The sequence below is a fragment of the Setaria viridis genome, chromosome 9, assembly GCF_005286985.2.
Source record: "Setaria viridis chromosome 9, Setaria_viridis_v4.0, whole genome shotgun sequence".
NCBI lineage: Eukaryota > Viridiplantae > Streptophyta > Magnoliopsida > Poales > Poaceae > Setaria > Setaria viridis.
In genome coordinates this window covers 55,392,611-55,416,243 of record NC_048271.2, presented here as the reverse complement: position 1 = coordinate 55,416,243, position 23,633 = coordinate 55,392,611, and the positions used below count along the sequence as shown (strand labels likewise).

The following is a 23,633-nucleotide window of genomic DNA, read 5'->3' as shown; positions in this document are numbered from 1 at the left end:
ACTAATTAAGGACCAATTTACAAAGGTGTTCACTTGTTTAGTCCACTTTTATAGGCCCAAGGCCTTAGCCCAATTAATAAAGAAATAGTACGCTATTTTGGGCCAGGCACGCCATTGATGCACAGGCCCAGTAGTTTACCATACATGCAAAGGTTCTCATGACAACGCCGGGCCCCGTCTTTCTGATGACCGCATCACTCGGAGACCATCTTTGCAAGACATCCGATGTGCTTCCTGACAACCTAATTGGTATCTACTACTCATCTGATCGATTCACATCATCCAGCATATAAACAAAGTCATCACATTTCATCACCAACGCTGAAGATCACTCTGCGAGTGACCATGTCGGCTGGCCACATGAGCACAGCGGCCCTGCTGATCCTTGCCACCGTTCTTGGCTCCTTCTGCATCAACGCCACCGCCTCGCGGGAAGGTACGTACGTACGCAGGTGATGGAAAAATCCGTAAGCTTTTGCAGCCACTTTTTCTGTGACGATGACGATGCTTGGGAACAATGTTGGGTGCAGCGCAACGGTACAACTTCAGGTTCGTGCGGCACGCGCGGGACGCGCCGCTGGTGTCCTACTACAACTACATCATCGTGGGCGGCGGCACGGCGGGCTGCCCGCTGGCGGCCACGCTGTCGGAGCACTCGCGCGTGCTCCTCCTGGAGCGGGGCGGCCTCCCCTACGGCAACCGCAACGTGTCCAGCGAGTACCACTTCGCCGACGCGCTGGCCGACACCTCCCCGCTGTCACCGGCGCAGCGCTTCGTCTCCGAGGACGGCGTCGTCAACGCCCGCGCGCGCGTGCTCGGCGGCGGGAGCTGCCTCAACGCCGGCTTCTACACCCGCGCCAGCAGCGGCTACGTGGGCGCCGCCGGCTGGGACCACCGCCTCGTCAACGCGTCCTACCGCTGGGTGGAGCGCGCGCTCGTGTTCCGCCCGGGCGTGCCGCGGTGGCAGTGCGCGCTGCGGGAGGGACTCATCGAGGCTGGCATCACGCCCGACAACGGCTACACGCTCGAGCACGTCCCCGGGACCAAGATCGGCGGCACCATCTTCGACAGGAGGGGCCGCCGCCACACCGCCGCCGACTTCCTCCGGAAAGCCCACCCCAGGCGCCTCACCGTCTTCCTGCACGCCACCGTCTCACGGGTCCTCTTCAGGCGTGTTGGTATGCAATGCATAACTCCATTATATTGGTGGGTGTTTCAGAACATAGATCATCACCGTCTCACATGGCCATTGCCGCGGTGTGCAGAGGGGGTGGCGAACCCTGTGGCGTACGGTGTGGTGTTCACGGACCCGGTGGGCGTGCAGCACCACGTGTACCTGCGGCGGGGAGGCGCCAAGAACGAGGTGATCCTGGCGGCGGGGACGCTGGGGAGCCCGCAGCTGCTGATGCTGAGCGGCGTCGGCCCGCGGCTGCACCTGGAGAAGCACGGCATCCGCACCGTCCATGACCAGCCGGGGGTCGGGCAGGGCGTGGCCGACAACCCCATGAACTCGGTGTTCGTGCCGTCCCCCATCCCCGTCGCGCACTCCCTCGTCCAGGTCGTCGGCGTCACCCGCTTCGGCAGCTTCATCGAGGGCGTCAGCGGCTCGCAGTTCGGCATCCCGCTCCACGGCCGCGGCGCCGCCCGCCGCGCCGCCCGAAACTTCGGCATGTTCTCGCCCATGGTACGTACTAGCCGTCGTTCAAAGTTCAAAGCAAAGCTTGGCGCGTGTTCACACTGTGTCGTCGGGAAACAGACTGGGCAGCTGGGCACGGTGCCGCCGAGGGAGCGGACGCCGGAGGCGATGCGGCGCGCGGCGGAGGTGATGCGGCGGCTGGACAGGCGCGCGTTCCGCGGCGGCTTCATCCTGGAGAAGATCCTTGGCCCGCTGTCGACGGGGCACATCGAGCTGCGGTCGACGGACGCGCACGCGAACCCGGCGGTGACCTTCAACTACTTCCGGGACCCGCGGGACGTGGAGCGGTGCGTGCGGGGCATCGAGGCCATCCAGCGGGTGGTGCGGTCGCGGGCCTTCTCCCGCTTCACCTACGCCAACCACACCGCCATGGAGGCCGTCTTCCGCCGCGCCGCCGGGACGGCATACTTCCCGGTGAACCTGCTGCCGCGGCACCCCAGGGACACGCGCCCGCTGCACCAGTACTGCAGGGAGACGGTGATGACCATCTGGCACTACCACGGCGGGTGCCACGTCGGGGGCGTCGTGGACAGGGACTACCGAGTCATCGGCGTCCGGGGGCTGCGCGTCATCGACAGCTCCACCTTCAAGTACTCGCCGGGCACCAACCCGCAGGCCACCGTCATGATGCTTGGCAGGTAGGTGGTATACAAAGTTCACACAAGTGTTTGGTTAAGGAAATTGCTTGCATTTGGCTGAAATTCGATTCTTTGACGGCCTCAATTCAATTGAACAGGTACATGGGGCTGAGAATTCTGAAGGAGCGGTGGATCAGGAAGGGAGCCGAGGACAAGCATTAGTTCACTTATCCAGATAGCATCAGCTCTTGCCGAGACTGTTTTGTATAATTTGTAGGTTATAGTGTTATATACGCATGTCATTTGTTGGGATAATGCATGGTATGCGAGAAAACAGCATTTGCATCGATCATTGGTGTTCCAGAAAATAGAAGTTTCAGAAAACAGATTCTAACCTGAATTCATTTTTATGGCAAATTTACATTGGACACGCCGTGGCCGCACCGACGGCCCATGGGCTTGCTGCACTTAAGGCCCTAAAGCATTTGATCATGCATGAGGCCCCCTTTAGCAGGGCTCCCAAAACAGCTCCACTGCCGGCTTCACCGGGAGCCCTACCAAACGGCCATTTGCAAAACTGCCTCGAGGCCGAAGCCCACCTGGAGCCGGAGCCGTTTTTGTACTACGCCCACGGAGCCAAAAAATATGGCTTCGGTGACGGCTCCTCCATCCCCACATGCAAAAGTATGCAATTACCCCCAAATCTGCAGACACTAGGGCAAAAATGCAACTCACCGAGGAAGCGCGCGCGGCATCAGGGAGTGGTGTGCTGGGGCTGGCCAAAACGTGCCGCAAGGGAGCAGCATGCCGGGCTCAGAGCGCGGCGGCGGGGAAGCGGCACGTCGGGGCAGAGCGCGACCGCGCGGGAGCAAAGGGTGTGCCGTCGATAGCCCCACCCATGCTCCGCGTGGTCCGGCGGAGATGCGGCACGGCGCGTGTCGGGCAGCAGCTGCGGAGCAAAATGAGCGCCTGCGCAGTGGCGACAAAGAGGCAGCAAGCCAGAAGTAGCGCACGGCAAGGAACGGAGGAAGTAGGTGGCGGGGAGCTGGAGAAAGGATAAGGACGTGAGGTCCTTAATGGTGGAGGAACGGATAAGAGAATAGAAGGGAGGAAGAAAAAGAAGAGAGAGAAAAAAGGAAAAGAGAAATTATTTGTTTAATCTATAATTATAATTAGTATTTGTTTTTTATTTCATTGAAATCATCTTATATCTAAATGAGACTACGAAATTCATTTGTACAACAAAGTTAGATAGTGAGGGGTATATTGGACAATTGACATCTTTAATGCATTCATTAAAAAAAAGAAAGAAATTATTTTGCCAAACGGCTTTTAAAATGACTTCAACTCTACCCAAGAAGCCGCTCCACCAAAGAAGCCAGAGCCGGAGCTATTTTAGAGGAGCCAGAGCCCTACCAAACTGACCTCAGTCGTCGTCGTTGCTCATTATTTTCGTTTTGACCTTAAACTTATTCTCGTCAAAACTGCTGAAGGCAACTTGCTCGGGTGGTACACGTACACGGCAAAAGGGCAGGACAAGTTTAGACAGAGCACACCAGCGAGACACAGGGCTTGCTTGTTCTTGGCTAAAGTTTAGCTCTTGTCATATCGAATATTCGGATACTAATTAGAAAAATTAAATATGAGCTAATTACAAAATTAATTGCAAAAGTTCTGAGCTAATTTGCGAGACGAATCTATTAAACCTAATTAATCCATCATTAGCACATGGTTACTATAGCACCATCTTATCGAATCATGAATTAATTAGATTTAATAGATTCGTCTCGCGAATTAGCCTCCATATATGTAATTAGTTATAATTAACCTATATTTAATACTTCTAATTAGTATCCAACAGGTTTAACGTTGAAAACAAACATACCATAGACGCCGGGCTGACCTGACGCGACTTGCCGCGCCGCCATGCTCTGCGCGTGCGCCGGTTGTCCATCGCATCCCTTCGCCCCGTCCAGCATCCACATCTGCCGAAGCCGAGCCGAGCCCCCGACGACGATCCATCGTCGCCCGGTGGCTGGCTGGCGGACATGCGGAAGTGACGCGAACCTTGCGCAAAATATCCATGGGATGCGAACTTGGACCCTGTCTCTTGTCTACTATACCTGCATGCCTCTCCCCCCACCAACACCGCGCGACCGAAATTAAAATCCCCATTGAACCTGCAGCCCCAACGGCCAACTAATTCTCGTACTCGCTGTTCCCATCCGGCCGCCCGTTCATCCCCATCCATGCGGGCATGGCATTCCCGCGCACCATGCGGCCATGCCTCCTTTTTTCCTACGAAAGAATAATAGATAGCTATTAGACTTGATGACAGTCTAAACAAGTACTGCACCCTCCATAGTCCATTCTAGCACTCCACCAATGATGCCTTTTTCGTGGTGCACGGAGAGTTTTTTTGAAATAAAAACACGTACCAGTGCTAGGAATACTGACCGAGCGCTAAGTTAGCTTTTTGATCTTGTTGAGTAACCCAACCAGACCAGTTTGATAAGTTTTCCGCCGGCCTAAAATTAACATCAGACATGGGCTCCATCCTCCAGCACTAGCACTGGGAAGTTCCAAAATTAGCAGTTGCCAAACATCGTGCCGTGTGGTAGTATTATAGGAACACGTGATGGGTGATGCAAAGCTAAAAGCCGGATCCGATCTGAAAAAAGCACAGGAGCGAGCAGGCCAGGCCCGCCACGCGCCCTCGCCGCCCGTGGGGAATCCTGTTCGCGTGGGCGTGGTGGCGTGGCACCACAAGAAGATAGCGCCGACGACTCCCAGTTTTTCTCCGCCCCGGGGGGCCCCGGCAAGAGAGGCGATACTACCGAGGGGCATCGCGATCGCGTCCAGTCCAGCGAGCCTCCAGCGTCCGCGGCCGCAACAACAATTGCACCACCAACCCCCGGCACTGCTCCAGCAGCCATCGAGCGAGGCCAACCCCCTCCTACCCCCGAAGTCCCGAGTCCTGACGGACGGGAGGAGACGAGGAGTGAAACGAATCGCGAAAAGAATTTCAACAAAAGAAAAAGCGGCGTTGCCGAGAGAGCGGAGTATATATACGGCGCCGAGGAGAGTTTTCGCGCATCCCGCATCTCTGCTTGCCCGCGACTGCGATCCGCTCTTGTAGGCTTCCCCCATCCTACTGGTACCACATGTTGTTCCCTCCCTCTCTCCCAATCCATGGCCGGAGATATTGCCGATTCCCAGACTGCAAGGCCTCGTTCGCCCTACTCTCCTGGCGCGTTTTGGGTTAACCACCTGCTGTCTTCTCTTGCACGGTTGCAGCTTCTTCGGCTGTAGCGGCGGCGGCGGAGGGAGAGATGGCGTCGGAGGCCAAGGACGTGGGCATCCTCGCCATGGACATCTACTTCCCGCCCACCTGCGTGCTCCAGGTACGAACGCCACACTTGGTTATTGCGCACCTGCAATCGTGTTCTGACTTGGCCAAGAGTAGAGGCCCAACGGCGTAGGCGCCCTTGGGTTCGTCTTTGGGCGAACGGCGTAAACGCCACCACGCGCTTTGCGTGCTTCCTCTGCGCCTGCGCGGGACCTGTGGGTTCTACGGTTGCGGTGCGGCGGGGTTTTAGACTGAGGCTGTTTGTTGGTTGCGGTGAGAGTTTTCAGGTAGAGGCGCCCTTCTTCTTCCCGCGGAGCAGAGCAGCGGTCACAGTTGTTTTCATGTACCTGTTTGTGAATGTCTGTCGTGTCCCGTGCTCACTGCATCCCACTAAATGCACCAATTACTCTTATTAATACCTGATTAGTGCTTCTAGCTGTACTTAGATAACCATGCATGATGGATTGAGCCCAAGGAAAACTGTAGCTGAACTGTGCAAGTAGCAATCTTGCTACTAGTTGTACGGTTTTATTCAAGAAGCCAGATATCTCAAAAGGGACTAGACGCAACTGCTGACGTGGGAATTGTTGGCACTAGTTGGGGAAAAAAAAGAATATGCTGTGTCTGGGAGGAAAAAGGCGATGCCGACTGAAAGGAGCTTGCTAAGCTAGTAGCAGGAGGACCCTTGTGGCCTGTTCAAGTTACTGATGGTGGCATTTAAGCACCGGATGCTGATCAACAGCTGTCGAAACCTGTTTTTAGCTGTGCACAGCCATACGGCCATGGAGAATCCATCACGTATTGCTGTGTAATTTTACCATTCTACAGAAACCTATAAGCTTCACTTCACTCGTGTCTTGTAGTTTCAGTTGTCAAGCGTATGCCTATATTTCTACTATATAATTTGTTAGATTGGAATAATAATTCAACATCTCAAGCCTCAAGATGTCTATATGCTTGAGTAGGAGAAGAAGAAAAAAAAATACTCGAACAGGTGGAGAAAAAAAGAGACTGTAAATCGAATGAGGGCTTCAGACATTTATGATCACCATCCCGTTCAAAATAACTGGTGCTTTTAGAATACACTCAGTAATATTTTGTAATCACTGATAATGTCTGGGTCTTTCTTCAGCTTATTGGCATGCTATCTATATGTTTGGTTCTAGTTGACATAGTGTATTGCTAATTTACATGCTATTTGCTACAGGAAGAGTTGGAAACTCATGATGGCGTGAGCAAAGGGAAATACACCATTGGACTTGGGCAGGATAGCATGGCATTCTGCACTGACGTTGAGGATGTTATTTCTATGAGGTATTACTACTTTTCTTAGTACTTAATGCTTCTGTTATCGTTGTTTTTTATTTTCTTTATATCTTTCTTGTATAGATTTGCTCATGATTTTTTCTATTATCTTGATCTTTCTTCGATTTGCGAGTTATATGCTCAGTTATCACGTGCAAACTTAAGCAATGGCCTATTGCAAAATTACAACACTTTTCCATGCTTGGTTTCAAGCTATTTGATTCTGCCCTCAACGTTCAAACTTTATCCAGACAACTGTGAAATCCAAATTCCAAATGGCTATGGCCTGTTTAGATAATGCAATCGGAAACCTAATATTTCGTTTTCAATTCTCATACCATATTTTGCTTCTCATTTAATCCTCATTTTTATATAAAATGTAACTTGTTAAGATGTTGGGTCAGCTTGACAGTTGTGAAGTCCCTCCTGAAAAATTATAACATCGACCCGAAGTGCATTGGACGTTTGGAAGTTGGCAGTGAAACAGTTATAGACAAGAGCAAGTCTATAAAGACATGGCTGATGCAAATATTTGAGGTCTGTTCCTATCAGTACAAGTAGGATTTTCATTTTTTTAATCTTTGATAGTAGAAACTTTCAGGCATGATCCAGTGGCCCTTGTTGATAAAACTAAAAAGTGAAATAAATTCCTTATATTTTTGAAAATATCATCTTGAAATTTGAATTGAGCTTGATTTAATTACAGTTTCTAACAGCCTTATTTGAATCCAGGAATATGGCAACACTGATATTGAAGGAGTTGACTCCTCAAATGCATGCTATGGTGGAACAGCTGCGTTGTTTAATTGTGTTAACTGGGTTGAAAGCAACTCATGGGACGGGCGTTATGGACTTGTTGTTTGCACAGACAGTGCGGTAAGCAACATATTATTAGTCTTCCATTTCTAACTTGAATAACTCAGATTTTGGCTAACAACATTATTGTAACATGAGCTTTTGAAGTGCTTGCTATTTCTTGTGCTGACAGTTTTTTTATCCCCTTTGACTCCTTTTACAGGTTTATGCTGAAGGTCCGGCTCGTCCTACTGGTGGTGCAGCTGCTATTGCAATGTTGATTGGACCTAATGCTCCTATTTCTTTTGAAAGCAAATATAGGGGATCTCATATGGCCCATGCATACGACTTCTACAAGCCTGATCTTGCGAGTGAATATCCGGTCTGTCCCTAGTCTAATACGTTTGGACACCAAAACGGATGCAATAAACTTGAAATTCGATGGAAAGAAATTCATGTCATATGCAATGTGTGTAGGTGGTTGATGGAAAGCTATCACAGACATGCTATCTCATGGCATTGGATTCCTGTTATAATGTATTTTGTAAAAAGTAAGTTATACCCCTCTATTTTAGCACATTAACCAAGTTGATTAAGGTGATCGAATCTCTATCCACTATTCCCACATTTCAGGTATGAAAAACATGAGGGAAAGCAATTTTCAATTTTTGATGCAGATTATGTTGTATTCCATTCTCCATACAACAAGGTATCAGAAAACCCATATACATGCTTTTAACATCTCTGTAGCAAAGTGCACATGACAAGTGGCTTTACAGCAATGGTCTTACAAAGGCAGTTTAACATTTTCTTCTCTCTGCAAAGTAATTCTTTTTTTTGTGTTATCTGCTTTCCTTACTACAAGTTTTTGCTTGGTGCAGCTTGTACAGAAAAGCTTTGCTCGTTTGTGCTACAACGATTTCTTGAGAAATTGCAGGTTCCTCATTTACTATATTATCCTTTCATGCATCAAACAAAAAAGTACTTAATTTATTCATGTGTCAAAAACTGAACTGGGTCAACTAAAAGATTTCCCACTCATGTCAATCAGCACGGTCGATGAAGAGTCTAGGGAAAAATTGGCACCCTATGCTGGTTTGTCATCTGAAGAAAGCTACCAGAGTCGAGACCTTGAAAAGGTATAAAACGGATAGATTCCTAGAACTAGAAATATCTCCACATGGTCAAGTCATCTGGCGCTAATCAATTAAGCTGTGCTACACAGGCATCTCAGCAAGTTGCGAAGAACCTGTACGAGTCCAAGGTTCAACCAACAACATTGATCCCAAAACAAGTTGGGAATATGTATACAGCATCACTCTATGCGGCTTTTGCTTCAGTTATCTATAATAGACATGAAACTCTGGTATAATACTATTTACAGTGTTTCTTCCGCTTTTTACAAGATCGTGCAATTGATGTTGAAGTAAGTTGTTCTTTTTTCCCTGTCCTTTTGACATGTCCAGGCAGGCCAGAGGATTGTTATGTTTTCATATGGAAGTGGCTTGACATCAACAATGTTCTCTTTCAAAATTAATGAAGGCGAGCATCCATTCAGCCTGCTAAACATTGCAAACGTACTGGATGTTTCCAAGAAACTGGAGGCAAGACATGTGGTAAATATTAGTGATATTCTTTCAGAAATTCCTCCATTTGTCACTGAGATCCATTGTGTTTTAATATAAAGTGAATTGCTTGGGTTGCTATAATAATTCTTTGTAATAGTTCTATTGCTGCATTGGTCTTATGTCCGTGAACCTCAAGATTGATATTAATTCACCGGTATCTTCCATGCAGGTCCCCCCGAAGAAATTTGTCGAGGCACTGAAACTGATGGAGCACCGCTATGGGGCAAAGGATTTTGTGACCAGTCAGGACACAAGCTTGTTACCTGCAGGCACTTATTATCTCACACACGTCGACTCCATGTACCGAAGGTTCTACGCTGCGAAAGATGACGGTGTCACCACTGCAGTGTCCAATGGCCACTGATTTGTCTTCAGCTTGAAGCTGCAACAAATCAATAACAGAGGCAGTGTATTAAGCATGCGAGTGTTCTTAGATTATCTGTTAGGAGGGGAAGCTGGGGCATAGATCAATCTCTACCCAGTTCTAAGGTTGTAAAGTTAGTTAGAGCTACGTGATTGTTGTAATGCTTGCTTAGCACTAGCAGGAATCGCAGTGCTTCCGAAATTCAAATCAAGCACACTGCTGGGTTGCAAGAATTCTGAATAATCTGCCAAGGTACTGGTTAGATTTAAGTTATGCTGGTGAAAAAGAATGATTGCTTGTTCTAATACAGTTAATACTCCGATTATAGGATCAGGTGTATTCTTGGAGCATTTGGCATCGTGTTTTTTTCCCTTAAAGTTTCTTATTCCAGTGTCTGGATGAGCTGAGCAGACTGAAGGGGGCTGAATGGCATGGGCGTTTTTTTTTCCTGCTATAGAATACTACTAGTAAAAAAAACGCCTATGAGTAGGTCTAAAGGATACGCACGAAGTTTGCTAGTAGTAAAATAACAACTTCTCTAGTATTTCTATTCGAATTTCCTTTCACAGAAAATATGGATTTATGAATATGTATAGAATTCTGGCATCTGAATCATCTCTATCCATATTTGAATTTGGAAAACTATATGTCTTGCACAGCTGCACTTTGTGTGGCCACTGGCCAGTTATAAAACTTTTTGAACTTAATTGGAGTTCAATCTCATTATATCATTTAAATTTTGTGTTCGAGCAAACCTGTATTCAAATTCAATTAAATAATATGCCGTACTTTGATACGTAAAGAATTTGCACGCAAACGGTCGACTTGTGGTTTCCTTCTATATCATGTAAATTACCAATCCTCGCAATCATCGTACTTGAAACATTGATGTACTGCAACACGTATTTTTTTAACAATCTGGATAATTTACCATAGAAGCTTTGGCACAATTAGATTCTTGCATTGCTGGATAATTTATGACGAGTTCCTAATCGAGATGATCAATTTATATAGGTTATTAATTAGCCTATAAATTCTTGTGAAATAACTCTATTCCTCATTGCTTTACTAAAGATTATATGCTTGCGAGGGATAAGGTAACTATTTATCAACACATCCATTTTCTGAAACCAAAACCAAACTACAAGTAAGAAGAGTGGATCAGCACATTTCTCAGATCAAACATCCTAAGAACGTATCTGGTGCTCCTGCGGGTTGGTTGGAGTACTCCCGTACTTCCAACACGCAAATGCACCCCTAAACGTGCATCAAAAGTCTATCAAAAATTATAAATGGATGTATCTTGCTTCTAACATCATGCAAAAATTAAGCATCAACAAAAATCTGTGCATCAAGAAATGAAAAAGACAAATCAGCGATTGAACTAACGGTGTGGGTCCAATGATGAACAGGTGCAACCTGCACTATTCAAGTGTTGATTTCACTTTTTTTTATATATTCTTGCACAGATTTTTGTTGCATATCAAATTTTGCATAAACTTAGACTTTTGCATCATCTATCCATCCATATTTTTGTTGAATTTTACATACACGTTCTGATTAGATTTTTGTACACGGGATTAAGGGAGTAAGTACAACTTCGTTGTGGGAGTACCAGGATATGTTCTCATCTTAGAGTAGCAACCAATTTTGACCAAATCTATTCCGTCCCCAAAACCAACTACACTTGATCACAACCGTCGGTCGGTCGGTCAATGCTTCATCAAACGGCCAGAAGATGCCGCGGCGCGCCGTGTCCCGTCCGTGAATGAATAATAAAACGACAAAGCGCAGGGAAAAAGCAGCAGCTTCTTCAGAAGGAAGAACAATCGGGACACCTAAAACCCCCACCCCGCCGCCACCATGTCTCGTTCCGGCGAGATCGGTGCCGACGAGGAGATCCTCGCCGCGCTCATAGAAGTTTCTAAAACCCCGGAGGGTCGGCGGGGTCTCTCCGACGTGCTCGCCGACACCCTCTTCCTCCTGCCCGCCTCCCCGTCCCGCCCCCTGCTCCTCCGCCTCCGCCTCCTCCGCAACCTCCTCGCCGGCGACGAGCTCAACCAGTACGCCTTCATCGAGCACTCCGGCCCCGCCGTCGTAGCCGCCGCCGTGCTCTCCTTTCCCTCCCCCGCCCCCGACGTGGCGCGCGCCGCGCTCCAAGCGCTGGGCAACGCCGCGCTCGCCGGGGAGTTCCACCGCGACGCCGTCTGGGAGGCGATCTTCCCCGAGGCGCTGCGGAAGTTCGCCGGGGTCAGGGACGCGGGAGTCCTGGACCCCCTGTGCATGGTGCTCGACACGTGCTGCGGCGAGGAAGGTGGTCGCTGGAGACTCAACGACCTGTGCCACGAGGACTTGGGGCTGCCAATCCTCGTCCAAGTTGTCAATACGGCCTCGCAAGGTGAGTTGAGGTCGCCGCATTGTTGTTCACAGACTTTTTAGGGTCAACAAAATTAGTGCTATGAACTTGTATAGTTTATTCAGATTCTAAATTATTAGGTATGTCAGTTGAAATTACGGTGCCTTTTATCAGATTGTTGCATGACAAGATGTCTGAGCTTGCTATCATATTTGGAATGCATAGTCTTGCTCATATCTGATGTAGAAAATGCAATAGTTATTTTGTTTGGTCTATTCGACAAGTGTAGATGCAATGCAGAGTAGCCTTCAACGCTAGGATTTATTAGGTTGTTGCCGTCTTGCAGAAGTTTGTGTTGTTTTGTTTGTAGAAGTTCAGAGTTGTATATGACCCTAACCTGAATTATGTAATGCAGTGGAGCACAAGGAAGAGTGGTTGGAGTGGCTTCTGTTCAAAGTTTGCGTCGAGGAGCAGAAGTTTGAGATTTTGTTCAATGCCTTATGCTCAAGTAATGATGTTGAGTGCACAGACAGTGGCGAATATAATGCTAAGCATGCTTTTCTTTTGGGCACGCTATCAAGGTGCCTGAACAATCATCCCAAAGAAGTTACTGTATCTGACAGTTTTGCGCATCATGTTTTCAATGTACACAAGCATGCAGCTGAAACTGTGGATTTTACTCACCGTGGTACATCTCGTCTCCCAACTGGGCGCCCTGCAATTGATGTCCTTGGATACACGCTGCAGCTCCTGAGGGACATATGTGCTTGGGAATCCCCCTCATCAGAGACTCAAGGTCCTGTTGGCTCACTATTGCAGACTGGCCTTGTAAAACGCCTTCTGAAATACCTAGGTGAGCTCGAGCCACCAAGCACAATCAGAAAATCAATGGCAAGAGGACAGGGAGATAACCATCCAGCTCTTGAGAATGGGAATGTCTGCCCTTACATTGGTTACAGGACAGATTTAGTTGCGGTCATTGCTAATTGCTTACACGGAAGGAAGAAGGTGCAGGATGAGATTAGGAAGCTAGGTGGGATTTTGTTACTACTGCAGCAGTGTGTCATCGATGAAGATAATCCATACTTGAGGGAGTGGGGTCTGCTAGCTGTTAAGAACTTGCTTGAAGAAAATGAAGAAAATCAGAAGGAGATTTCTGAACTTGAGATGCAAGAACCTGTTATAACTCCAGAAATTGCTAACATAGGTCTCAAGGTGGAGATAGACAAGGAAACGGGGCGTCCAAAACTGGTCAATACTTCTGATGTAAGTATATCTGATCTAAAGCCTGTATTGGGTATTTATGTATAAACGCATCTGCCAATATCCACATCCTATTATCCTAAATACTTGTTAAACTAAATAATTCGTTCATCAGTTTGCTTAATTGCTTATCAAGAACATTATATTATATTTGAAATCTGGGTTACACTGCAGCCATGTTGTATTGTGTTTATCTTATATATGAGTACTTTCTTATTTGGCAATTCTTGATTTACTATCTAGATGTAGGCTCTACTTTTTAGTTTTTACATGAATATGAGCTGTAGTTGTTGTCTTTCTGCCTTCCCTATCATCATTCATATAAATTGACAATTTGACCAAAATACATACCGATGCTTGTGGGCTGTGGTTGCATAAAACTGTGTTAACGAATCTCAAGTGTTTGCAATTTTGAATATGGGATTATAGGCTGCCGGCAATTTGTCATTAAACTGGATATACTGTTGCATTGCAATGCGTCAGCAGCAGTGTTAGCTGACAGCATACTTCGTTTTGCAGGCTTAAATTCTCAGGTCATGTTGCCAGGAGTAAAGTTATGTCGATGCTGTGGCTAGGAATACCAGCGCTACCTTTTAGTTGAAAGGTCTGCAATGTACTCCGATGATGAAGAGGTCTAGCATATACCAATATCTTGTATAGATGCTACTGTCTTTCCATGGTGCTCATGGTTGAGAAAACAGAATTTTGCTACAAGATTGATGTGGATTTCGAGAAAAGTGATTCGTTGTAAGCAAAGCAGTGCCGTAAAAGTATGTGGTTTGCGGTTTCATTTACTAAAATCCGTGCACGGCAAACGCTGCTATGTTCTAAACATCTGTTCCTTTCTGTGTGGAAAACTTAGGTTTATGCTATCGATAATTACAGTTTCCAAAATTTCCTTTCTGTGTGTATCAATTAATCTGGGCAGACATGGTGTTGTTGCTAGTAAGTTGGTCACTGCGCAGTGTTTCTGAAACTCAGCAGGTCGTCCTTGGGTCCCCGTGCCCATCAGTTAATCTGGGCGAACAAGTTGTCTTTGATACTCAGTAGTGAGTAGCTAGGCTGCGTTTCTGAAATCCTTATTTGGTTCGGTATCAGAACCTAGAGTTCTTCTTGTCCTGTATGGTTCATTGGATTATATACTCTACTTACTACATAAGTAGCGATCTCCTGAAGTTCTGCACATATTTTGTTCGGATTGCGCGAGCTACCAAAACTAGAAGCCATCGGTTTGGCTTCAGGCCGTCACAGCTAGCACGACGAGGGACTAAAACTGCTGCTGCCAGGTATAGCCAACGTCCACAGCTATCGTTTCTTTTGCACTCTCAAGCAACAGCAAATGCAGCAACAGAAGAAAACGTGATTCTGATGTCAAATGATCAATTCCAACATTGCAAAGGTTACAAGCCTCTTGTATCACTGTATGTCAACTTTTTCAAATGGGGAACTAACTAGAAGTATTTCCCAGATTCATTGTGCCACAGCCCACAGACGACTGATTGATCTGAAACAAGCTTGAGGCACTTCTCCAGCTAAGAGAATACAACATCTGAACGGAGTACATACTTGGCATTCTTTTTCACAACCCGGGCTTCATGCAACATACATTTGGCGCCATGCAGGTGGAGGAGAGCCATTCCTTGCACTGGAGCAACCTATCACGCAGCAGCCTAAGATTAGGATTATTCTGACAGTGGAACTATTTCTCTATGGATTATACAAAGTTCTGAACTGCAAGAAAGAATTGCACAACTGTCTTTTGCGTGACATACTCCTTAGTTGTTACTATCTTGGGCATAATTCTCCCAATCTAGACCACAACTCTAGATGGCAGCAAGTGCATATTTATACGCGCGTGCGACAAACCAGACACAAGATAAAAATTCATTTCCCTAACAGCAGCACAAGTTCTCCATGAAAGAATTTCTTTGAATGAAACAAACTTGATGTGATTTTATCAAAGAGATGAGGGTTCTGTAGCTAGAAAGTATACCTCAGCAACAACTCCACCTCTTTGATCATAAAAGACAGTCTCCCCTCCAACAAGACCTTGTCCTGATGAATCCTTTGCACTTCCTTTGCCAGAAAGGTATACTAACAGCGTATAATATGTTTTAGAACCATCCCCAAGGTCAACACTCTCATCAATATGCCTACCAAAACGCTGACCTTCAGTGTACCTGTACCAACAAAAATCAGCATTTTCATACCATTAGTGACTCAAGCTTTCTAACAGCGTGACTTTAGCCCAGCAGCGGATCGGTTCTCAACTCCTAGCAGTACATACCTGTAGAACCTGATATTTGAATTCAATCCTGTAGCTACTTTGCCAGAGATGTTGATGTCTGTAAATATTCTGTTTATCCCTGATTCCCAAATGGCTTGAGCAAGCAATGGATCCGTTACAGATATCCGATCATTGTCTCTGTAAGCCTCTCCCTTTAGTGGCCCCAAACTGCCCTGGTGCGTGAAGCCCATAGACTCAGTGATATCAATGAACGCCTTCGCCTCAGTGGAAGTGAAGAAGTCTGGAATCTATACAAAGTGTGGCAATTGCTCAGAAGAGACATAATAGGGTTAACTTAGACCTAATTAGTAACTTAGACATAATCGGGTTCCTTATCAATCGAACAGCATGACACAGAGACGCCTTCTAGGCTTCTACTTTGAAAGGCATTCTTATCAGGAGTCTAATCGTGGTATAACAAGATTTGTGTTTCCTTACAGAGCACAGCTTGGCAAATAACCTGCTTGTTTGTGTCTATCTAACGCTCAAATCAAGGTTTTCTTTTCCCCAAAAAGGCGAAGCCGAAATCTAGGTTGGCCAGTCCAATCATGGCTGCTGCTTCGCGGCATCAATCATACAGCAGTAGTTGCTCATTACCCTCTTCACATGTAGTTCGAGCTAAAGGATGTTTGATGCAAGCATGGGTAAACACGGACTCCGGAGCCAGGGGTTGGGTGCGCTTACGGTGAGGAGTTGGGTGCCCTTGAGGCGATTGATCTGGAGATCCTTCTTAGGCTTGACCGCTGGCCATCTCCCACCGCTGCCGCCGCCCTTTTTTGCCTTCTTGCTCGCCGAAGCTTTGCTCTGGCGCTGCTGACCGGCGCCTCCTGCCGCGGGTTCCATGGCTGGTGCTCGCCTCTTGCGGTTCGGTGGCATCTGGGGAGATGGAGACCCGTTTTGCAAATAGCCCTTCAAATGGATCGATCGCGAATATGCAAAAGACCCCCTAATTTGGATCGCTGTTAATAATCGCGATCCAATAATATGCAAAAGAACCCCTAAATTGGATCGCGATTAATAATCGCGATCCAATATTTTACATAAAACACCCTGTATATTTTCAGATTAATCCCTCGTTTGCTGTTCGCCTCGCTCTCGCCCTCCCGATCTCACGGCGCTTTCCCCCGGCGACGGCGACTGCCGCCACGTCATTGCCGATGAGCTCCCGATCCTTCCCCGGTCCTCACTCTCTGCGCCGACGCGGCGGCTTTGTTCTCCAATCTCAAGTTTACTAGTGCATACCCCCTGGTTAGAAGCGGTGGTCAGTGTTGTTTGCGCGGCGTTTCCCCGTGGCGGATGACTGAAGCAGAGGGAGACCGGCGGTTCTTCCCCGTAGTAGCGAAATCGGCGCTACACCCAGTGAGCGCGGGCGGAGGTGGCCAATTGCGGGCTACCGGAGACAAGAGAGACTCGACCCCGGGGGCCGCAATGGCGTTACGATGCGGCCGTGGGTGATGCGGGGAGCTTGAGGATGACGATGAGTGCTCGACTGCTTTGGTGAGAACCAACAACGGAGGTTAGCATCTCGCTATCCAACTGAAGTTTTTTTCAAAAAAAAAATGCCAATAGCATTGCAGTCTTCATTCTGGGCCTCTGTTGTGCATGACTTCGGTGCATCGCAGTAGTAGAATTTGGACTGCAAACTATTGCCAATCCGTTTGTTTAGTTTTCTCTTTTTGGTATGCTAGGCTTGGTGATGTTTGAATTTTATAGGAAGTGCCAAATTTTCATGCTACTTACTAATAACATCGAAATGCACTTAGGTAATTCTGAAATGCTCTATTATCTATATCTCAGACAATTGTAAGTAGTAGCGCACTCCAATGGTTAGCTACAATTCCTCTGTCAGGAACTAAGTTTTGAGTCATAAAGCTAAGTTTCAGAGAAAAGTACAGAGCCAAATTCACTTATCTGTTAATGTTACAGTTTATGGAACTGAACTGACGAACCATTTGGATTGCTGTTGGTTACAAAGTATTAAAGTATTAATCTCTGTTAATGACCTTTGTACAGAAAGCTAGGTGATCTCTTCGATCAATCCAAAAAGAAACATGGAATTTTCTTTTGTCCTGACAAGGAATCACATCAACGGCACCTCTAGTGACTTTCCCAACCTACAAGCTTATGCTCATATCGTGAGGTTTTCTTGGATGTTCAGGAACGAACCGCAGATGTTCCCACCGAGGTCTGGGAACGTGGCACACCCGGGCAGAGGCTTCACCTTACCCTTGGGGTCGACACTAACGGGGTACTTGAGCAGATGGCCCCTCATCTTAGTCACATGGCTGGAGACGAATTGCTCCCAGTTCTGCTGCCCAATGTGCCGCACCTGCCTCATGCACTCCAGGCTCTCTGGCCTGGTGAAGCTCTCCTCGATGGCTCCGATATGCTCCGCCCACAAAGACATCCTGTACCCGAAAATCTGCAGGTCAAAGCACACTGATTAGCACAGTTCATTCCTCTCTATATGAAAATACATATTCCTGCGTATTCTTGAAAAGATAATAACATCCAAAATGTAATATGTACTTCTTTTTCTCACTTTGCCACAGGAAATATGATACACTAGATGACACCAACGGCAGTACAAAGTTACCTACTTATCAGAACTGAAGCACAGTACCTGTCCACGAGGGGCAGAAAGTGTATTTGCCCATGTGTGTTGTGGTTGGTATGCACCCATTGCAATCTCTGTATCTCTAGTTCCTTCCATGGACCTCTGGTTGATGTTAGCCGACCCAATGATCACATACTCATCATCCACAATCATTCCTTTGGAGTGCACATAAATCATAAATCTCCTGTTCTTCCGAGCTTGGTCCTGATTGAATGTCCAAGTTGAGAGAGAGAAGCATGAGTTCATCATAATTGTATTCTTTTTTTCCCCAAAGAAAAATGCAGCGTGCAGCTTTGCCCACTTGGAAAGTGTGCTGCAATCAGCAGGAGAAAACCGAACTACAACCTGCGGTCTCACCTGTGGGTTGCTGGCTGAGAATGGTCCATTGGAAGAACAAGAAGTGTCCTCAGCTTCACGATTACCAAGGCAGAAGAAGTTCAGGTAATCCTGCGGTTCATATTTACCATCTAATCCTACTTCCTTCAACGCCTTATAAATTATCTCATACATCATTTGCATTGTCTTTTTCTATAAATGACAAAAGGAAAGAGACAAATGAATTGCACAAGATAAGTTACTATATTGTTTCAAAAAAGGAGTTTATAGGGCAGTACAGTAAAACAGATTCAGTACAGCAGAAGGGTAAAGGGTTGTAGAATCTAACCTGCCAATAAAGAATTCTTTGCGTGGGAGTACCAGTAGGGTTACCCTCAGGCCACATTGGGATTATTATGTATGCTGAGAATCTCTCATTCGCATAAATCTTGTTAGCAATTTTGAGTGCTATCTCAATGGGTATCAAATTATTAGCACCTGCAATGTACTGTAACTCAGTCTCCCAAATTTTGGAGTACTTTTAATTATTTGGGAAAATGAAGGAATCAACAGAATTTGGACTGGCGAACACAATAGGGGGAGTGACGTGGGGGTGAGAGGGATCCAAGTACATGTCAGGACTCCAGATCAGAAAGGAAAAGTAATTTTATGCTCACCGACATCTTTATGCGAACCCCAATTGAATGAAGAACCAAGGAAATACTGGTTCTCAATGTAGATGAAATGTTGAGCACCTCGGATTGCATTCACGTAAGCTGTATGGACACTCATATCAATCAATACATTTTTCCCACAAACAAGATTCTGTCGGCCAAAACAAAAAGTTGTATTTAGTAAAATAAATGGAGCACTACATATGTGATTAATGTTGATGTGATGTAGTACATTTCAGTTACCTTGCTGGTGGCTTCTCGCGGGTCTTTTGGAAAACCCTTGACAGAGTTTGAATCAATTGATCGGAAAATCTGCTTTCCGAGTTAAATTTGCTCAGGGCTCTACCAGATGACTGAAAATTTTGCTTTGCAGTTAATAATGGAATACTTTGCAAAATTTACCTGAACATCCCATCTCTCTGGATCATTGTCATTTGAATAGACTTCATCGTCAATAGCTGCAATATCAGGTATCTTTTCAATCCAGAGCAATGTATCATTACGCAATTTCGACAATTTCTTAGCCCCACTGCGCTTCGATGCCTTTAACCACCGCTCCTCAAAGTTTTTCAGGACATCATATGCTGCCGGACCATCGATCTTGGAATGCAAGTCATGCCATGGCTCTCTTGGGCCACGGGCATCTTCAACCTGCGAAGAAATGGTTTATGAGGACCTAACGAATTGCAACAAGTCCCAGGTCTTCCAAGAGGAGAACAGTTCCATGAAAATAAGGGTGAAATCTATTTAGACAATTGCATAAGGTCGACACAAAGGGATGATATATGTGAGAAAGGATATTCACCGCAAAGTTTGGGTTGTAATAGTCCTCCTTGTGAAATGTCTGAAGAGTATGAAACAGAGTATGTCTTGGTGTATCGTATCTGCCTCCGCATAAATCAAGGCCTCCGACAAAAGCAACAATCTTCCTTGTATGGTTCCCGGCATCAGCATCCACGATCACTGTTTTCTGATGATGAGTAAATATAGTCCCTGTTTCCTGGAACCAATAGTTACCATCAGTGCACACCCCAAATTATAATGGCTGCAAGTAAACGTAGGATGGAGGTGTATGCATGCATAGTCTTATATATCAGTAAGAATATTCAGGCTGGATAAGACCTGTTGCTTCACCCAGCTGTGCCTTTTCCCAGCAGATCGTGGGCAAAGCAGTATCTTAACTGAAGAATGCTTGAAAAATCTACGTGTCTCTTCATCCCGCGTGCCCATGTAGCCTTCCTACAGGTAAGAATGCCAATAAGCAAACAAGTTTTGTTCGGATTTTCCTTTTTGAGATCCCAATTTCGGCCGCGATGAAATTTGGAACAGACATCAAATTTTAGATTAGAAACGCAGCACCGTGATTCTGGAGAATGCATGAACCCTTTGCAGAAGTAGTGCAGTATCAAAATGTCAGAGACAATCAGATTTCAAAGCCAGGGACCCACCATCTTGATGCCAAGGACGCTCCGGGACGTGGGATCGTCCCAGACGAGCAGCAGCACCCGCACGCCCTCCTGCGACTTCCTCCTGAGCAGATCGCCCAGCGGCATGCCGCCGGTGCCGTCGCGCACCAGGTGGATGGTGTGGAACACGGACCACCCGGTGATGTAGATGAGCCTCCTCGCCTGGGAGATGGCGTCGTAGACGTCGCGCCAGCACTGGCCGTGCCGGTAGCAGGCGCCGTCCCCGAGCCTGATCTCCGGCAGGGTACCGTCGGGCACGTGCGCGTCCTGGTACAGCGTGACCCTCCCTCCTCGGCGCAGCGGGAAGTACGTCCTGGGCACGCCGGCGAAGTCCGGGCCCGGGGTGACGCCGTGGTGGTACATGGTGAGCCTCGCCACGGGCACGTACAGCACCGACAGCCGCAGCACGGCGCCCGGCGCGCACTCCTTGCCGTTGCGCTCCAGGACCGGGTACGTGCCCTCGACCCTCTCCCCGGTCTTGAGGCGGTCGGCGCGGATGGAGACGACGCCGATGAGCTCCGCGCCGACGACGTCGCTGTCCTTGACGACGAAGTTGACGGCGGCGGCCTCGTGCGCCACGTTCACCACGAAGTGCTGCGACCAGACGGGGTTCTCGTTGTCGGGGATCACGAAGGTGCGGGCCACCACGGCGGAGCCCACCTGCACTGTCACGTAGGGGTCGCTGGTCATCGCCTCGGAGGCCTTGGACTTCTTGCAGATGAGGTCGCGCACGGTCTTGGAGAGGATGTCCTTGTTGGGCAGGTTGTGCGCGTCGTGGATCCAGATGTCAAGGCTGCCGTGGAGCAGCACCGCCGGCGCGTCCCCGGCGCCGTCCGCCACCACCCACGTTATGCTCTCGTCGTCGTCGTCCTGAGGCATTTTGTCTCTGCTTGATTGATCCGATGCTTTCCTTCCTTCCTCTTCCCCCTGCGTGGTGATCGATCTCGTTAACCTCCTCTTCTCTCGTCCCGGTTCGTCGCGTTGGCGCTGCTGGATCGGTCGCTGCTTCCCCTGAATTGGAGGGGAGGAGGAGTGGCCGGTGCCCGGTGGCAACGACGTTCCCTTTCGTTTCGTTCACTTGGTGGATGGGCTGGTTTAAACACGCAGAGGCCTTCGGCCTTCCTTGTCCCACATTATATGGGCTCAGAGCCCAACAGGCTTCGCAAGTGATGTGTGACTTTTCCATCAGGATTTTTCAATCCAAAGAACGAACACGGGTACACTGTACAGCTGTGTCCTGCCACGGCGACATCACGCACGGGACGCCCCTGCGTGTGCATTCGATTTGGTTCTTGAATCTTGATCCTTCCTGACGCCATGGCGCCTTTTTGCAGGCTCATCGGCTCCGGGGTACGGCCAGGGTCAGGGACGGACGCATCGCTGTTCCTATACCACCCGTGGTCCAGCCTAGGCCGCCTGCAGCTAACACACACTAGAGCAGAGCCCCGCCTCACCTAGTCACCTCCCCTCCTCATCCATATGCGAGATCAGCATGTCCCGAGCGTGTGGAGACCGAGAGATTCTGCGGCAAACACGCACCCACTCAACAGTCGTGTGTGTACTCTCCCACTTGATTCCCTTCGCCCCCGCCCCCCCCCCCCCCCCCCCCCCCCCCCCCCCCCCCCCCGGGCCGCCCGCTCGAGCCTGTGAGCCACGCCAGCCCTGTTCCTGGTCTCTAGCGGTCAGCTGCTGCTCGAAAGGCGCCGCTCGAGACCGATCCATCACTCCTCCTGTCAGTGTGACTGTGCGGTGTGCGTCTCGTGATCGTGTTGACTGGATGGCCTGGCCGACCAAGCAAGGCCAGCAGTTGTTCGTGTGCCCGGAACATCATCGCCATCGTCGATCGATCCGCAGCTCAAAAGCGACCAAGCACAAGACAGTGGCGTTCATGCCCCATCTCTCTAGCGCAGCTCTTGCTGAGAGCGAGAGTGTAATAGGAGGCGTCTCCGACATGAACGTGCAGGCTCAAAGCGAGGATGTCCGGGCACAGAACGGCAGGTGACGCAAGCGAGACCCCGCAACGTGGCTCCACGGCCCGTCGATGCGCGGTAACTTTTGGCAGATGCCGTCAGCAAAAGATCGGGGATGGATGCGAACCTTTCCCTGAGGAAAAAATGGGGGCGCTTTTGGCAGATGAAGTTGCTTTTATTTGCAAATATATAAATATATAGATCATCATGCGCGCGCAGATCGATCAGTTCGGGACAGCGAGCAAAGTGACTTGACTGGTATCTACCTCATCTGTTTTTATCTGTTCATGTCCTTGTTCCTTTTCCTCTTTGGCTCATGGAAGAGTCGTGTAGCGCACAGTGACGTCCGGGGAAGATGCTCCATGCTCGAGTGAAACGCGACACTGGCTAGAGTGGCAGGCATCTCTCCCCTTTTAGGGCAAGAGCAACTCTTGCTCGATCGCCATTACGGGGGAGCTTCCTTTGCTTGCTGTCGAGGGCATCGCCTGTTTTTTGGAAGCGACCGGCGCCGGAAATCTTGCTACCTGATCCCATCACCTTGATTCTTAGCCTTCTAGACGAAGGTAACTCCTCACTGTTTGGGTAAGTAACAGCTCCTTGATACACTAATGATCAGATCCTTCGCTTTGAGCTAAGACTTTTCAGGCCTTGTTTAGTTCATCCCCAGATCCCAACTTTGGCACTATGCAAAAAGAAGATTTCCCATCACATCAAACTTGCGTTACATGCATGGAGTACTGAATGTAGACGAAATCAAAAACTAATTGCACAGTTTTGTTGTACTTTGCGAGACAAATCTTTTGAGCCTAATTAGTCAATATTTAGACAATAATTCACAAATACAAACGAAACGCTACAGTATTGCTACAGTAATTTGAGCACTTCAAAGTTGGACAACTAAACAAGGCCTCAGTCTTTCTGAATTTTATTGCTGAAGACTGAAGCTGAATGTTTGGGCTGGTGTGCAGTG

The 23,633-nt window shown here is 48.0% G+C and overlaps 5 protein-coding genes and 1 long non-coding RNA gene across 8 annotated transcripts; 4 read left to right on the top strand and 2 right to left on the bottom strand.

The window, feature by feature from the left end:
- The first annotated feature begins 115 nt into the window (after nt 1-115).
- LOC117836046 (protein HOTHEAD) lies at nt 116-2,621 on the top strand. Its single transcript, XM_072290884.1, has 4 exons — nt 116-436; nt 531-1,178; nt 1,266-2,334; nt 2,433-2,621. Exons 1-4 carry the CDS (start codon nt 346-348, stop codon nt 2,494-2,496), a joined length of 1,872 nt encoding a protein of 623 aa, XP_072146985.1. The 5' UTR covers nt 116-345; the 3' UTR covers nt 2,497-2,621.
- A 2,503-nt stretch (nt 2,622-5,124) lies between these two features.
- Nucleotides 5,125-10,065, top strand: LOC117837452 (hydroxymethylglutaryl-CoA synthase). Its single transcript, XM_034717081.2, has 13 exons — nt 5,125-5,431; nt 5,572-5,678; nt 6,831-6,937; nt 7,333-7,465; nt 7,661-7,804; nt 7,947-8,105; nt 8,201-8,274; nt 8,357-8,432; nt 8,605-8,660; nt 8,775-8,862; nt 8,949-9,089; nt 9,190-9,339; nt 9,521-10,065. Exons 2-13 carry the CDS (start codon nt 5,607-5,609, stop codon nt 9,713-9,715), a joined length of 1,395 nt encoding a protein of 464 aa, XP_034572972.2. The 5' UTR covers nt 5,125-5,431; nt 5,572-5,606; the 3' UTR covers nt 9,716-10,065.
- A 1,453-nt stretch (nt 10,066-11,518) lies between these two features.
- LOC140221355 (uncharacterized) lies at nt 11,519-14,237 on the top strand. Its single transcript, XM_072290885.1, has 3 exons — nt 11,519-12,113; nt 12,487-13,337; nt 13,854-14,237. Exons 1-3 carry the CDS (start codon nt 11,579-11,581, stop codon nt 13,857-13,859), a joined length of 1,392 nt encoding a protein of 463 aa, XP_072146986.1. The 5' UTR covers nt 11,519-11,578; the 3' UTR covers nt 13,860-14,237.
- Nucleotides 14,238-14,674: 437 nt separating this feature from the next.
- LOC117837451 (uncharacterized) lies at nt 14,675-16,523 on the bottom strand. Its single transcript, XM_034717080.2, has 4 exons — nt 16,306-16,523; nt 15,622-15,869; nt 15,328-15,514; nt 14,675-14,989 (listed from the first exon to the last, which is right to left on the bottom strand). The coding sequence occupies exons 1-4, from the start codon at nt 16,495-16,497 to the stop codon at nt 14,867-14,869; spliced, it is 750 nt and encodes a 249-aa protein (XP_034572971.1). The 5' UTR covers nt 16,498-16,523; the 3' UTR covers nt 14,675-14,866.
- A 1,008-nt stretch (nt 16,524-17,531) lies between these two features.
- Nucleotides 17,532-22,158, bottom strand: LOC117837450 (phospholipase D beta 1). 2 transcript variants are annotated; one of them, XM_034717079.2, is made up of 10 exons: nt 20,676-22,158; nt 20,350-20,466; nt 20,033-20,227; nt 19,630-19,878; nt 19,471-19,539; nt 19,231-19,378; nt 18,903-19,051; nt 18,596-18,766; nt 18,245-18,442; nt 17,532-18,043 (listed from the first exon to the last, which is right to left on the bottom strand). In XM_034717079.2, the coding sequence occupies exons 1-10, from the start codon at nt 21,570-21,572 to the stop codon at nt 17,750-17,752; spliced, it is 2,487 nt and encodes an 828-aa protein (XP_034572970.1). In that variant the 5' UTR covers nt 21,573-22,158; the 3' UTR covers nt 17,532-17,749. The 2 variants fall into 2 exon arrangements, with proteins under 2 accessions (XP_034572970.1, XP_034572969.1); XM_034717078.2 differs by having other exon boundaries at nt 18,245-18,766.
- On the top strand, nt 18,541-20,305 carry LOC117837454 (uncharacterized). 2 transcript variants are annotated; one of them, XR_011897126.1, is made up of 3 exons: nt 18,541-18,679; nt 19,601-19,697; nt 19,801-20,305. It is a non-coding gene; the product is annotated as an uncharacterized lncRNA (long non-coding RNA). The 2 variants fall into 2 exon arrangements; XR_004636358.2 differs by having other exon boundaries at nt 19,793-20,305.
- Nucleotides 22,159-23,633: the final 1,475 nt, after the last annotated feature.